Genomic DNA, 15404 nt, shown 5'->3' on the forward strand with positions numbered 1-15404 from the left:
AATGATGATCATGCTGTCGAAGAACTCAAAGTTGCACTCAAACAAAAATTTAAAATGGAAGATTTGGGAAGTCTCTGATATTTTTTTGGACTTGAAATTGCAAGAAATGACACAAGAATCACCTTATGCCAAAGAAAATATGATTTGGATCTGTTAACTGAAATTGGATACCTTGGTTGTAAACCCTCATCTACTCCCATAGAACCCAATATTAAGATGTCTAAAGATGATGGAGAACTTCTGTGTGATATCACAAGTTATCGGCGACTGATTGGAAAATTGTTGTACTTAACCATCACTCACCCTGATATATGCTATTCTGTCAATAGACTGAGTCAGTTCATTGCTGCTCCTAGGTCCAGTCACCTTCGGGCTGCTTTGCGGATTCTTCAATATATCAAGAGAACACCTGGACAGGGTCTCTTCTTTCCTTCATCATCTGCCATTCAGATTAAGACTTTTTCTGATGCTGATTAGGGCACATGTTTTGACACTAGAAGACCTCTAACTGGTTATTGTATTTTTCTTGGGTTTTCATTAGTCTCGTGGAAATAAAAAAATTAGCAAGTTGTATCTCGGTCATCTGCAGAAGCCGAGTATTGTTCCATGGCCAATACTACATATGAAATAGTGTGGATTCTGAAATTGTTGCGAGATTTAAAGGTGCAATATCAAGGTCCTACATTATTTTATTATGATAATCAGACAGCTTTACACATTGCTTCAAATCCAGTATATCATGATAGAACAAAATATATTGAACTTGACTGCCATTTTGTCTGTGAAAGAATTCAAGATGGTACTTTGAAGACGATGCATATATCCACTCGGAATCAACTAGCAGATTTAATGACAAAAACACTTCATCCTACGCAGTTCGACAATTTATTGAATAAGATGGGTACAATAAATTTGTATTCTCCTTCTTGAGGGAGAGTATTAAGATTACTTAGTGATAAAATAAAATTAATATGTTAATTGTAACCGTTTTTGTTTTTTCCTCTCTGCCATTGTACAACAAAAGCTGTATATATTTTCTTTGGCTGTCGATGAACAAGATCAGAAAATCAGAGTAATTTTCCTCTTCATCATGTTGCTCTCTCTTCTCCTTTCTAACAAGGATATGGAAAAGGGTAAAAATTACATAGCTGGACTAGGAAAACCAAACCATAGTCTAGTTTGAACTCTGTTTGGGGGGTGCACCAGTTGAGATCACTTACTCGGTGCTGAGAAAATATCATGGCTTTCATTAAGGGGATGTTTCTGAAATGGCAAGCTTTTCTTTACCTGTGGGTATGTCTCCATCTTGATCTGAATGAATATAGCAACATGTTCCAGTATGAGAAGGGAGGTTTCTGAAATGGCAAGCTTTTCTTTACCTGTGGGTATGTCTCTATCTTGATCTGAATGAATATAGCAACATGTTCTAGTATGAGAAGGGAGGTTTCTGAAATGGCAAGATTTTGTACCTGTCACTATATCTCCATCTTTATCTGAAGAAATGTGGCGACATGTTTCAGTATCTGCGTCCAATTGCGGTCAAATCAAACATGTGGAGGATAGAAAACTAAAAATCAAGAGAGATTGGCCTTAAGCATGGCAAGGATATTGGTGTTTCTAGAAGCCCTTTGTGATTTCTGAAGCAGGAGAAGGTAAATTAGGATTAGAATATAATTTGAAATATAGAAATTATTACTATTTTAGATTTGAATAATTAGTGAAGTAGCATAACAGTCCTTAAATCGAATAAGGGACAATGGCATTAATCCCGATCCGTTATGAAATATCAAAAGATGAAGGTTTGTTGGAGATAGCAGATGTATTTGATAAAATTGAAATATGGAGACATTTCAAGGCGGAATATATACATTAGTGTTTGATAAATTACATGCTCAAAATTATTCTAAAATAAAATTTATCATTATTTGAAAATTTAAATGTATTTTTACATATTTTTATGGAAAAAAAAATTATTTTCATACATATATTAATTAATTACTATATATAAAAATATGTTGCATATATTAATTATTATAGTCTTAAATACACATTCACTTACAAAATAATTAAACATATACTATAAATTATTATGATTATTACTAAACATCATATAATTTAATATATTGTACATAGTGTACATATTAAGAGGGACAAATTTTCATAGAGGTGATACTATATAAATTAAAATACTATTAATTGCATTATATATAATATATATTAAAAATTTAAGTAGGTAAGTTTTTCTATAAAATAAATAAAAATATTATATAAATATAATATTATTAGTTAAACTAATTTATTTTAATTATTATTAAAAATTTTATAATTAAAATATGATATATAATATATCTATCAATAATAATAATAAGTTTCACTAAATTTCTCCTATATAAATAAATAAAAATATTGCATAAATTAAAGAAAATATCACATTGATAATATATTATATATATGACGTATTTCACCATGGAAATACCAAAAACTGTTAAACACCAACGTGGAATTATATGTGTATATATATATTTGGCATGTGAAATTGGATCTTCAAGTAAAATCTTTCGCTTTGCATTTGCCTCCTCAACAAACACTATATATATGTATATATGGCCTCAAATTACAATATTATGGTTTGCAGAACGGGAAAAAGGTCTAGCTATGGCGAGAGAGCCATAGAAAATCCAAGCTTCGGCGTCTTGGATTTTACAGTTTTGATATCTACCTCTCCGGAGATGGCAATATAGAGCTTTTCGCACACATGTTGCCGAACAAGCGCGCCAACTCTGCCATCGGTGTTGGCACGAGCCTTCACCAATGTAAATGGAAACACCGCGTGCTGTGCCCCAATTGTCACCGTCGTCCACTCTTCCGAAACGTTGTGCTTCACCTCTGCTGCAATTGTTGTCCTGTGGTTGAACGTATAGTGCATCGCAGCTTCTAGACTGTCAAATTTGTCATTGCTGCAACGTTTTCAAGATCAAATCGTCTGTTATAATCACTGATTAAGGTTTGTGTTAAGGATCGATAATTCTATGTCAACCAATTAACAGGAATTCTACTTGTTTATAGATCTATTAGGTAATGTTTGCAAACTTCCTATGATTTGGATAATAACCTAATATGATATTAGAACTAATTCCGCTTCATAACTTAGCATTGCCTAATATTTTATCTTTGACTGCACTCTGACTGTTGGATTAATATTTTATCAATTTCTCTTGTGAAAATAGGTGTAGCTGGCGAACTTATGTATAGTTTCATGTCATTTATTTTTCTTGCTTGCTAACTGTTCGATTAATTTCTTCGCTCACATAACTGTTTTTTTTTTCTTGTTAGTAAAAGAAAAAAATATTGCTTACAGGCTGAGGGATGTAAGCAAAGAGTCAGTGTTGAAAGTGAAGCCGATGTTGAATTTGTTGAGAGCTCTTGTTGACATATCAAAACCAAGGGCTGTGCCCATGGAGAAAAGGGTGGTTCCTACAACTCCTGAGAAGTATACAATTGGGTCAAATTCTTTAGAAGTATTTGCTTTTAATCCAAGCCCTGCATTAATTCCAATGTAGTCGTGCACGTACCGCAATTCTGCCTGTGAGTACATTACATTCATGATTCTTGAATTCAGAGGTTTAATCTTGGTAAAATCAGAAAAAGGAAAAAAAAAAAAAGGGGCAGGTGACTTTACCCTGGTAGAATCAGGAATTATCAATCTGATAGCTGCCTTAAGTCCTGGTATAATCTCTCCAACTACAGGAATCATTTAGGTCAACAAATCAGTATTTGACCATTATCCACTTGATCCAAAATAAGATATATATATATATATGTGTGTGTGTGCATATATAGAGTCTACTTTGTGAAATGTTGGAAGATGAAGAGAAGATACATTGACAGGAGAAATCAAGATTCCAGTCAATGCACTGGTCGTGATAGTGGTTTGGTGGTTGATGAGCATAATTCCTGTGGAGAAGATCTAGTGAAAACAAATGTGTAAGTAAAGTTAAAAGCAGAGATATAATAAAAAAAAATGCGATCACCAGAAGATGATATGTATATATATAACCTCTGGCCTTTTTGCCAATATCATCATAAAGACCAGGACGCTTTCTCATTTTCTTGTTCAAACTGGAAAGACAGTATGGTTTAAGCTTCGTTTTTAACCTGTTCAGGTTGGTTAGCAGCAAAATTTATGGGCAGTGAAAACAAGAAACCAAAAAGGAAGTTTCCTCATGTGCTAACAAATTAGAATAGGAAACTTGTATTAAAGCGAAGTTTCCAAGAACTCTTCAAGGTTCATTTGATAGCTCATTAAAGCTTGGATTACTGACTTGGGAAAACAATTAACTACTTTTGTGAAGTTATTTCTCTTCAAAATATGCCCTAATGGTTTTGTGAACTGTCGTGACTTATTTCAAAATTTCACTAATTTTAATTAAATCTAAAATTAACTGGAATTGAATACCATGCTTTTATGTTTAAACTAAGTATTCATTTCTTTTCAACGTATCCTAGGCAAAAGTTTCATTCATAAAGTAAAAGGGTAGATTCTATAAATCAAGAAACTAATACTTGTTATTGTATATATTTTCAATGAATTATCCCACTTAAAGGTATTGAATTAACAAGCTACTAGTTTCGGTGTCTATAATTCTCTGGTATGCAGCAGATGAATGAAATGTTACTTTCTCTTTGAATTACTTGAGCTTATAAGCTCTTTTCTGTTTTATAAACAGTAATTACTGTTGCATAGGCTAAACCGTTGCTATACAATAACCAAGTACTTAATTAAGATACACTGTTATTCTCACAGTTATAATATATATACATATGCATGTATATTTGAAGCATTGTGCATTTGACAGGGCCTGAGTGAATCAAACACTTGTTTTTGCTTCATTGGATTCAACTTCCTGAAGCAATTTCAGAATATCTTGTTTCTCTTTATTCAGTTCCTGAATCTTTGTATCGATTTTTTCAAGCTTGGCCCTCAATTTTGCAGGATTCTTTTTGTCTTCAGGGTTCTTTTTCTTTTTCTCTTTTCCAACATCTTCTTGATTCTCCTTATCTTTACCATCCTTGTCTTTCTTCTTTTTTTCCTTCACTTTGTCGTCTCCCTTTTTTTCTGTGTTATCTGCCTCTTCATGTTTCTCTTTCTTCTCAGGTTTGTCCTTGTTCTCAACTTTTTCTTCATGTTTATCTGAATTAGTTGTCTCTCCCATCGTTTCCTGTATGACAACGGTAAATTAGGGCTTCATGTCAAATATATAAACCAGCATAATTGCAACCAAAAGGTAATTAACAATGTAGAAATGGAAATATAATAGTCTTTAAGATGATAATTTGTTAGTATAAAATTTGTTTACGTTGTCATGAGGATTGAAATAAAGCAAAATGATTGCAATGAAATATAGTTACAATGAATCACGGTAGCAATAAATAAATACATAAATGAATTAAGAACTGAGCAAAAAATACCTTAAATGTAAATTTATGGTAACAATGATAACAGTAACAATAGTGATAATGATAATATAAAGACAACTTTAAATTGTATTTGTTTATGTGAATCCTAACCCTTTTATCTCCAAATTGTTGAATCTAATTTGGGAATTTGAATGATGACATTCATTTAACCAATGGCTTAGGCTCTGCCTCATCTTGCGAGATTCATGAATATCTATATACCTCAGCTTCACAAAGATTTTAGCCTATACTTTCTTTGCTTGTGGTTTAAATTGATGGGATTATTGCTCCATACATTTTAGAAATGGATAATTTTTTCTAAAGTACATTTTTTGTTGGTAAACTAATTTATGTATTAAATAATCTATGGTATACATAAAAGTAATATTGGTAGTTATCATATGTCATAATATTACTTATTGAAATAATTTTTAAACACGAAAATTTTCTAGTAAATATTTAGATAATAAAAAATAAACATTAGATTGAATTTGATTTTTTAAAATAGTACATAGCACGGTTAATAATAATTAAATCAAACCAACTATTTGATTAACTAGTAAGGTAAAACTTTTTTTTTTTTTTGCTAAAAGATTATTTTGTAATATTGAAAGGTTATCATGCTAAATTTGAATTTTCTAATCAATAAGTTGGATGAATCCGGCTCTTATGACTTTTAGGATATTAGAACTTATGATGATTGATATAAATGATTTAAACACATTAAAAGTACGATGTTTTATTGGTTAAGTATTTAAAATTTATGATGATAGAATGTTTATCTCATTACAACATGGTCGTATAAGTATTATAGAATAATAGTAATTAATTTATAATATTTAATTTAAAAAATTTAAGAATTACTTTGTTAATATATTGATAGGATTATAATAATTGCTATGAATTTATAATTGATCTAACTTTTTCACTTCAAAAAAAAAAAAGTAATTTAAAAACAATGAATTAAGGTCATAAGAGACATTTCTTTTTTTATAAAACTAAAAAACAATAAAATTTGTTCTTAAAATAGCGAAAAATTGAACTCATAAATTTTCTAATGAAATAAATATAAATTTATCAACAAATTCTATACAAGTTTTATGTTTATTCCAAGTTATCCTTCGTCAATACCTCTTTTTTACCAGTGTAAGATGCAGGACTGGTTCAATTCTCAGTTCATGCAATTTCTCCCATAAAATTTCTTAGAGCAAAAGAGAGAGAGAGAGAGAGAGAGAGAAAGGGGGGGGGGGGGGGGGGGATTTTATCGCCTTCCTTTTGTTCGTTAAAAGAGAAAAGAGAGATGATAGCCGTATCCCCCTACATAGTGCCATTGCATGCAGAAAAGCAGATAAAATGGCTCCCAGCTTTCATATCAAGTTTTGGAAGTAACGCCTGAAAACTTGCAAGTGCCAACCAACAAATCTTTGACTTTTGTTGCTGCACAGATTCCATGCCAGCTCTAAATGATGACTTATGTATTCCTCTTTAACCATTGTTTCTACTGCTTCACACGTGCACACCTATACCCCCTGATACATGCATTCATACAGATGTGATGATTTGAAATTTTAATCTTGAGGGTGAAAAGAGGAATTGGGGAAAAAGATTATACCACAAGTAAGAAAATATATATCCAAAAGAGAGAGAGAGAGAGAGAGAGAGAGAGAGATCAATTATTCACCCACATTATTAAGTAAAAGTTTGAAAGAGTAAAAAATTTGACAATTATAAGAAGATGAGTTAAATCACATATACTGAGAGGTGACAATGGCAATTTGCTGCTCCATTTGAAACTGATAAATAAACAAACAAAGAGGAATTCACACTATTGTCAGACAGTCATTTTTCTCCATCTTTATTATGGAAAGTTGGTTCTTAAGAGTCTCGGTTCCCTTCTGCATACTACAATGCAGATTTCTTCTAAATATACAAGGGCCATCCACATTTTCATAGACCAACCAACTACTCCAGGTTAATCCAATTGGAAAGGAAAAAAAAATACAATTGGTCACAGATGAATCGTAATAAATAAATACACACTTCAATAAACGAGTTTTCTCTCCGTTCATTTCTCGCTACTTTGGAATGTTAATCCACCTACATAAGGTACTAGAGTCTTTAAATTCAAATTCAGACAACATTAGTCGCAAGCATACTCCAATAGTTAAAGCTTGGAAATTAAAAAGCGCAAACATGCATCCACTCCGAGCTCCAATAGTTTGCTAAAATCAAATAGATGAATTTCGTAAAATATTCAAAGCATGCAAAAGTGAACAGCCTAACAAGAGAACCCATGATTTAAAATGTAATGAAACTGAAGGAGAATAAAGACAAGGGAAAATATCATAACTTATTATCTCAGAAAAGCAAAATCAAACCCTTGCGTAAATAGACTGAAAGCACCAAAAATGCCTTAAGGAGCCAAAAGCACACTGCAAAAGCAGGGGAACCAACAGCTCTTGGTGACAGAAATTTTTGTGCACGAAACCTTGTTTACATGGCACTAACAGAGGACACATATACAGACAAAGAGGCCTGTTTTTGTTGATTGTAGTGTTAAAAGATTGTGTTTAGACGGAAGTTATCTGTGAGAAACCCCTTAAACTGAGGAACAGTTCAGATCCCAGGAATAATACCAAAGCTTCAAACAGTCCAATTCCAACTGCAAATAAAGATATAGATACGAAAGTTAATTGTTTCCTCTAAACTATCCCACCAGAAGCTTTATTATCCGGACTCGGATTTGGACTAACCCCTCCTGTAGAGCAGCAATTCAATTAACTAAATTTGAAATCATCAGTTGACTATTTCTATCCCCAATTATGGTACAAAGACATGCTTGCGAAGAACATAATGGAGTTACACTCTCAGGCTGTCAGCTAGATTTCACCTGATGTCAAGTCTTCAATGACTTTCTTTGACAGATGATCAGCCACAAAAACGTAGCGACAAGGACAAGAATATTAAACAGCTAACTAAAGCCTAAAGGTTCTCGCCTTGGGAAACCTTTGATCAAAGTCCACTGCTTTTCTGTCATATGTCCTAATCAACCAAAACAGAAGCCTAAAAACTTAAGTTAACTAAGCCTTCAACCTGAAATAGATGGGTTACATTTGCATAACACTAGTCTTGACTAAATACAAAAAAGACATTTAAGTATCAATAATGATCAACAGAAAACAGCATCCATAAAGGCCTACAAATAAATCAAATTTCCAAATCTAAACAAAAGGATACTAGCAAAGTAGCAATGGATAACCACTGAAGCAACTTACACCTAATTGTATAAGATGTCTCCATCAGCAGCTCCAGAGGGTCAGCGGCCTGGTCCAGCAAGTAGAAAAGCATTGCTTGCTCTCTTTTGACATCCAAAAATTTTTATTCATCTACAGATATTTCCTTCTCGCTACAATCAAAAACATTAGGTGTTGCAAGTATGCCCAAATATCATGAAGCTCAACATATAGACACAATAATAAGGTGAATTAAAGGCCTTAAGAAAGTTCTGCAATTAAACTTGAATAATTTGATCAAATTCAAGATTCCTGCTGGAGATTCAGCCTCCTTTTCTCCCTTGAGATCCCACTCAACAAAAGCTAAGCTCTCCTGATTTCTTCCTTTCTGCACTCTGCAGATAACAGCAATTGGACAAGTGGTTATAACATACCTTAAGCTTTAAATTCTAGGCTCAAAATTTATAGAAATTTGGTTCTCATTTTCAGATGGGCGTGAAAAATGAGCAGTGCTAAGAAAACTGCACATGGCATCTAAATACAAAATTGTATATCAATTTTCCCAAGTTCATTACATCTGCAAGAGGTATAGCGCGAGTGTGAACTGAAATTTAATTTACCATGCTTAAAGCTAGATATCTGCTACCTTTCTCATAGCATCATTGACAGTTCAATCTATCAGTTTAAAATGCAACATCATCATCATAGTACTACAGTAAAGTAAATCAAACAAAACTGACGACTTCACATTTCCATAACAACAGATCAACACACAGTTACAGCACAAGAAATATGACTGTCATGTTAAATGAGCAATCTTTCTACTATACTTTCAATGACTTTACAACTAACAGCAACAACCGCTCGCAAGGATTAAAAGCTCTCTTCTTTTAATCTTTCCATTCTTTCTTCTCTTATTTCAAGTGTTCAAATATCAGTCAATGAACTCCAATAGCCCCCCACAAAAAGAAAAAGCATGAATTCCCATGTCAACTTTATCAAGTGACAACCCTTTTCTGAATACAAACGTTCATTCTTTTTTTCCTTGCCAACTAGCCTACCACAACCACAATTGGTTTTCCCCTAAAAAAATAACTAATGCATTTACTACTCTACATTAACCTGTCTGATAAGCTCGGAAGCCGCCTGAAGAAGTTTAAGCTAGTCGGCGGCATGGGATCCCTAAACATTGGATGCCTCAAGTAGTAAAATCCCAGTGCCACAGCCACCATTTTTGCTGGCACCACGTATAGTATCACTGTAATGACTAAGCACACCCCAATGAATAATTTCGTCGCTCGTGGGTCTCTCCAGCTCACCAGGGCTTGAACTCTCTCTCCTTGGGTTGCAAAATCACCCAGCACTGTTTGCACTCTTCCCGCCAATATTCTCAGCCTGTCATACCGGGCTCTGATTATCTCCGGCGGTTTTGAACTGGGTATGGTGTCAAATTCCTCGTCTAGCTCATCTGGGTCAACCGTTTCTGCTTGTGATAACCGGATATCCATACCAGCTGGTATCTTAGACCTAAACCTGTAGTACCATACTCCAATCAGGACCACGTATAAAAACCCGGTTGGCACAATCAAATCAGGGTACCAAACCAGCACTAAGTATAACACATGGACTAGTACTGTAGTCACCGGGTTCCTCCACCGCCGGATATCATCCAACCATTTAGCCAACCCTACCGCCCATGCAAGCACTGCAACGATCCTGAACCAATAAGCCTTGCTTTTCCTCATGCTCCACGAGTGAGAATCCGCATCCAGCATGTAACGAACCACCTCCGGCCCCAGCGGTGGCTCCGAACGTGCCAGCCATGCTGCTACCATCTTTATCGCCGCCCCGCGCAGCGCCTCCTGCTGAGCCACCCCAAGAGGACGTAGGTAATGCATTCTTGGAAGCAATGGTCGACCATAAACAGAGCAGGTGTCGGGCAACAGCGAAGGACAGGCAAACCGAACCGCCAACTCAATCTCGCCCATTTTCTTCACCCCCGTTCTCTGCAACACCAGTAGAGGATACGAATTGGTGTACACCTTGTTGCTCTCCAGCGTAGATACTCGTATTCTTACTTTCCCTATACGGTAGTCAGGCTTGTCCTCTGAGATATCAGCAAACATTCTCCAGTTGTCGAAGACGCCGACGGTGAGAACAGTGCAAGGATCATAAACCTGCCATGTGTACTGCTCGTTCCAACGTGGATCAAAGCTATCAGTGATGGTCCTGGTGCGAACCCACTTTTTTCCGTACTTAGCCACGCAGTAAGCGTCAGTGGAGCCTTTGCCTCCGCCTTGGCTTTTCATGGGTAACAAGCCGCGAGCCCCGAGGATTCCAAGCTCGAGTATTCCAACGGCGGGTTTCCAGAGCTGCTTGGCCGTCGGCCGGAAGTCGCTGCAGACATGCGCCGCTTCGTCCAGCACATGGTATCCACCCTCCAGGCAGAGCCGCATATGAATTCGGCTATTGTACGCCACAGGCCCATCTGGGCCACATGCGGCCACACCCCCTTCTAATGCAAACCATTTGGACGCCACGTGGCGTTCGTCTATTCGTTGTTCGATCGAGCTCACCGGAATTACGATGTGACCGAGGACGACGGGTTCCTTACTGGTACGGTCCTCCACTAGCATGATCAGCGAATCCTCCAGTGGCTCACCGGCGACGAATATCAGATCCTCGTTCCAGTGAAACGACGTCGTGTGGTTGGTCATGGAACCTCTCCTGGTTCGCGCGGACTGGAACCCCAGCTGTGCTCTCACGCGAATCTCCGGAGCAGTCAAGGGAGGGAGGTTCGGGGCAATGTGGAGATCTTGAGCTTCCAGCACTTTAACTCTCAGGTACCAGAGCTTCGGCGATTGATAAACCTTCGAGCGGGTGTGCGCCACGTAAGGAGCATCAGAACACCATGCCTCGGGAAACGCGTCGTCTGCTTGAGTGCCGATCCAGACGGAGAGTTGTATATCACCGGAGACCTTCCCTGCGCTCTGATCAGCTGCGCCACCCTCCAGCCGGTACCATTGCGGGGCTAGAGGACTATCTGGAGGATCCCTCACGGGAACGTCCGACAGGTCGAAGCAGACTCCTCCTAGGAAATGCTCAGACGCTGAGTCCCAGACAGAGATCTCGAGAGTTGCGGTAGACGCGTCAGGTCTGTTGTGACCAAGTGCGAACACCTGATGCCACTCCGGAGAATCGGTCGGTTCGCCGGGTCTGTAACTCGCTGCCTTGGATCGCACGAAATGGTTCGACGTCCTGATCTTGACATATGGGCTAGCATTGAGCGCTAAAGCCCGCGCCTTCACGATCTTGATGAATAAGTACTGCATCGGTTCAACCAGATCGTAAGGATAGATCCTCTCCGTTTCTCGACCGAGTTTGCCGTTAATAACTTTCGGGGAATAGTCTCCGTTTGGTCTTCTCCAAACTCTTACTCTCTCTCCGCCAATAGGTCTCCCTGGAGTCTGCATTTTCCTCACTTCCGAAGGGTACTGAAAATCCGTGGCCTGATTCGGCGGCGGTTCAGCGTGCACATGGACAACTGGCGGCGGGGATTCCTCGATAACAACGACTGGGGGCGTCTGAAAAGGCTCTGGATGGCCGTGACAAATCTCAGCGTGAGCCGGGACTTCGAAAACCCTGCCTTCCTCAACGACAACAAGCGTTGGAGAGTTCTGCAGAGTCTCCGGCAGTGGCTGAGCCTGAGCTTGAGCCTGAGGCTGAGACCCGGCAGCATCTTCAGGAGGCGGTTGTTGCTGCGAATCTTCCTCCACCAACTCGTCGTAATAGTAAATCTTGAGCCCAATCTCCCCCCTAATCCAGCTAAAGACACTCTTCTTTTCCAACTGGAAGTAGACAAGGCCTTCTTCCCCTCTCCTGGCGAATTGGCTGCCGTACACCTTTACCCTTCCGAGGAAATGATTTTTACGGCCACTGCCATTGCCGAAGCGCTTGTCGTTGAAGACCTCGATTTCTACCTCCTCAACTTCCATGCTGTTGGGGTCGGATACTGTGAACTCCAGTGCTTCGTTCCATACTGGGTTGAGGTCCCTGTACTTGGTGGAAGTTCGTTTCTTTTGGCCATCAAAATCTACCACGACGTAAGCACTGGAGCTTCCCTGACCATCTTTGGGAAGCAGGTCACGTGCTTCCAGGACCTCGACGATTAGCTTGCGCACTATTCTTGGCTGCGGTGGCGGTGGCTGAGACGGCGTCGTCATGGTATCATCTTTTTGCATTAAAAAAAGAAAGAACACTAAAAGAAGATTGCAGCTTTTAGGTTCTTCCTTGGCTAGTACAGAAAATTGGAGAATTATATGGGTTCTTTGAACACGCTCAGAAAAGAGAGAAGAAGAGCGTCGCGTTGATAGCGGAGATATGCTTTTGAGGTAAGCTTTTTTGAATTAATTTAGCCTTGGCATATAGTAACAGTAGGTAAATTCCTCTTTTTTCCATTTTTTTTAAATGTTTTTGGTTGTTGTTATCTTACCTGAGCTTATCTGATTTCATGTTTAACCTTAATCTTGCTTTAGTGGTGATTTCAGATCATGTAGGAGAGAGAAAGAAAGAAGAGAATGTTTTTGTGATGGGTGGAGTGTTCATGGTTGCTGAGATAGTGGGAGATTTGATTCCATTCTCTCTCGCCAAGGTTTCATCTCCACTTTTTGGCTTCCGTCCTTTACAGGCCCATTATGCCCTCTCATTCTCCCTTCATTGTTTAATTATATTACTTACTATTTTATTATTCTTTCCTTATTTCTACTGGTAACTTATTATTCTTTGTTTTACTTTGTTAGTATTATTATTCTTTCATGTTAGTCTCATTTTGTTCCAATCAAATCTGCCATTTGTCTTGTTGAGCTTCTCCATCAGAAAGTTTGACTTGAGAGTCCATGATTTAGTTTTTAGCTTCTTTTTTTCTCCTTTGGCATGAGATGTTAGTTAAAATTCCCTCCCTGCCCCAATAGTTTAATGGGACAAGGTTTCTTTCATGTAATTCTGATTTGCCCTTTTATTTCATAAAAAAAAAAACCCCTTCAATCATTATAGTTTTGTTGGGTTCTAGTAAGTTTTAATGTTCTGATGTGTATGATAATTCCAGAAGAACTTGGTTCCATCTCCAGAGTCAAGTGAGTGGAAGATATGGTTAAATTTTCTTTTAGGGAAGATGAGATAGTCAATTAATCACAAAAAATGGTATGAAAAATTTTTCCTAGCAAGTGCGGAAGTGGTACCAAAAATTTTTTGTCTTGGGTGCTGTAGCTGGAGTAAAATGGAATTATGGAGGAGCCACATAGTCAGAGAACATAGGTGAGATGCCACTGCAGGGCACATGATTCCACCTCCAAAACATGGCCCTCTCCTTTTTGTCAAAAGCGCATACATTTTGAATAAAGTTCCAACCACAAAGCATCGCCTTTATTTCCTCTTGGGCCTCTTGTTCTTTCTCTTGACCCTTATGTCAACAGAGCAAAGATTAAATGCTTACCTTTTTTCTACTATGCACTTGGCGGGAAACAATTGTATTCATGAAGCTGCTGTTTCCTCTCTCCCTCCCTCCTCTATCTGTTGTTTTTTTTCTCTCTATATTTTACTTTCTTCCCTGGTTTTCTTTTCCTTTTTTTATCAATGGCGTAGATTCACTCATTTAGTTTATTTTTGGGTATAATGCCTACACTTCAAGATAATGTAGTAGAACCACTAAACCAGATGAAAGGAAATATTACATGGAAATTGGGAGAGAACCAAATACCCAACACAAATAATGTAGTAGTGGTTTACCATATCCATGTGAAGTGGAACCACTGAACCACACGTACATCTTTTTTTTGTGGTGCCTTTATCTATTTGCCTTTTGGCCAAAAGTGATTGCAACTATCCTATGCAAACATAACATGTTAAAGTCGCGTGAAGCTGACTTCATCTACGTTAGGTATGACTCAGGAAACAGAGTTGAAGCTCACATTAACGGATACAACTCTGATTATCCCAAAAACTTGCTCAAAAACATCAACCTCCAACCCGTACTAAACATTCTCATCTGGGACCACAGGTCAGAACTTTGGGCACACATGCCAAAGAAGCTTCTCCCTCCACTGTTTGGCGCCTTTTCAGTTGGTATATTGCTTATGGAATCTGATCCTATGGGGCAAATAATTTTTAATAGATATTATTCTGCTGTCAGCATATTTCTGTTGATGGTTAGTGGAAGAGATCAATGCAAAAGCTCACCATATGCTTAAGAATATTAACCAAAAAAGGAATAGCCAATGCATGAAGCCTATTATTTTGATTCATTACTTTGTAACCTAATGAATCCTATCTTACCCTTGAGTTTAATAATTTCCTTCTAATTTTGTTTAGGAAGCTAGTTTTCATGGTTCCTTTTAGATAGGAAAATTGAAATCTCTTAAGCTACCCTTAAGTCCCATCTCCAAACATCCTACCTGGACTTGAACTTAGAATCAATAGTGTGCCTGTGCTTGTAAGAGCACAGGAGCTGCTAAAGTTGCAGGCGGGAAGGTGCTGGTCGTTTGCATATGATTATAACCATGTTCATTAACTGCAGATTCAACATCATTTGATAACAAAATTTGCTTAGCAGTTGTAGTCATATGTAACATAGGGAAGTAATCCTTTTATTTTGTAGCTATCATGTATGTCAAACTCTTTTAATATCCTTCCTCAGAAAAAAAATCATAAATAGCAAGA

At 37.4% G+C, this 15404-nt stretch overlaps 2 protein-coding genes, 1 long non-coding RNA gene and 1 other non-coding gene across 7 annotated transcripts; 1 reads left to right on the plus strand and 3 right to left on the minus strand.

Moving 5' to 3' along the window:
- Positions 1 to 2498: 2498 nt before the first annotated feature.
- On the minus strand, positions 2499 to 4514 carry LOC110819703 (mitochondrial outer membrane protein porin of 36 kDa-like). Of its 2 annotated transcripts, XM_022048993.2 has the most exons (5): positions 4058 to 4512; positions 3881 to 3967; positions 3680 to 3741; positions 3357 to 3583; positions 2499 to 2957 (listed from the first exon to the last, which is right to left on the minus strand). In XM_022048993.2, exons 1-5 carry the CDS (start codon positions 4104 to 4106, stop codon positions 2654 to 2656), a joined length of 729 nt encoding a protein of 242 aa, XP_021904685.1. In that variant the 5' UTR covers positions 4107 to 4512; the 3' UTR covers positions 2499 to 2653. The 2 variants fall into 2 exon arrangements, with proteins under 2 accessions (XP_021904685.1, XP_088067883.1); XM_088211757.1 differs by having other exon boundaries at positions 3357 to 3741; positions 4058 to 4514.
- LOC110819705 (uncharacterized) lies at positions 2866 to 4105 on the plus strand. Its single transcript, XR_002540741.2, has 2 exons — positions 2866 to 3004; positions 3334 to 4105. It is a non-coding gene; the product is annotated as an uncharacterized LOC110819705 (long non-coding RNA).
- Positions 4515 to 4661: 147 nt separating the features above from the next.
- On the minus strand, positions 4662 to 5622 carry LOC110819801 (uncharacterized). Its single transcript, XR_015816485.1, has 2 exons — positions 5470 to 5622; positions 4662 to 5219 (listed from the first exon to the last, which is right to left on the minus strand). It is a non-coding gene; the product is annotated as an uncharacterized LOC110819801 (transcript).
- Positions 5623 to 6494: 872 nt separating this feature from the next.
- Positions 6495 to 13174, minus strand: QKY (C2 calcium/lipid-binding plant phosphoribosyltransferase family protein). Of its 3 annotated transcripts, none has more exons than XR_002540721.2 (3): positions 9813 to 13174; positions 8733 to 9085; positions 6495 to 6986 (listed from the first exon to the last, which is right to left on the minus strand). XR_002540721.2 is itself a non-coding variant. In XM_022048920.2 (1 exon), exon 1 carries the CDS (start codon positions 12929 to 12931, stop codon positions 9803 to 9805), a length of 3129 nt encoding a protein of 1042 aa, XP_021904612.1. In that variant the 5' UTR covers positions 12932 to 13174; the 3' UTR covers positions 9412 to 9802. The 3 variants fall into 3 exon arrangements, 1 of the variants encoding a protein (XP_021904612.1); XR_002540722.2 differs by lacking the exon at positions 6495 to 6986 and adding an exon at positions 7286 to 8119; XM_022048920.2 differs by lacking the exons at positions 6495 to 6986; positions 8733 to 9085 and having other exon boundaries at positions 9412 to 13174.
- Between the last annotated feature and the right edge of the window lie 2230 nt (positions 13175 to 15404).

Source organism: Carica papaya, chromosome 9 (assembly GCF_054855325.1).
Source record: "Carica papaya isolate Zhongbai chromosome 9, ASM5485532v1, whole genome shotgun sequence".
Classification (NCBI taxonomy): domain Eukaryota; kingdom Viridiplantae; phylum Streptophyta; class Magnoliopsida; order Brassicales; family Caricaceae; genus Carica; species Carica papaya.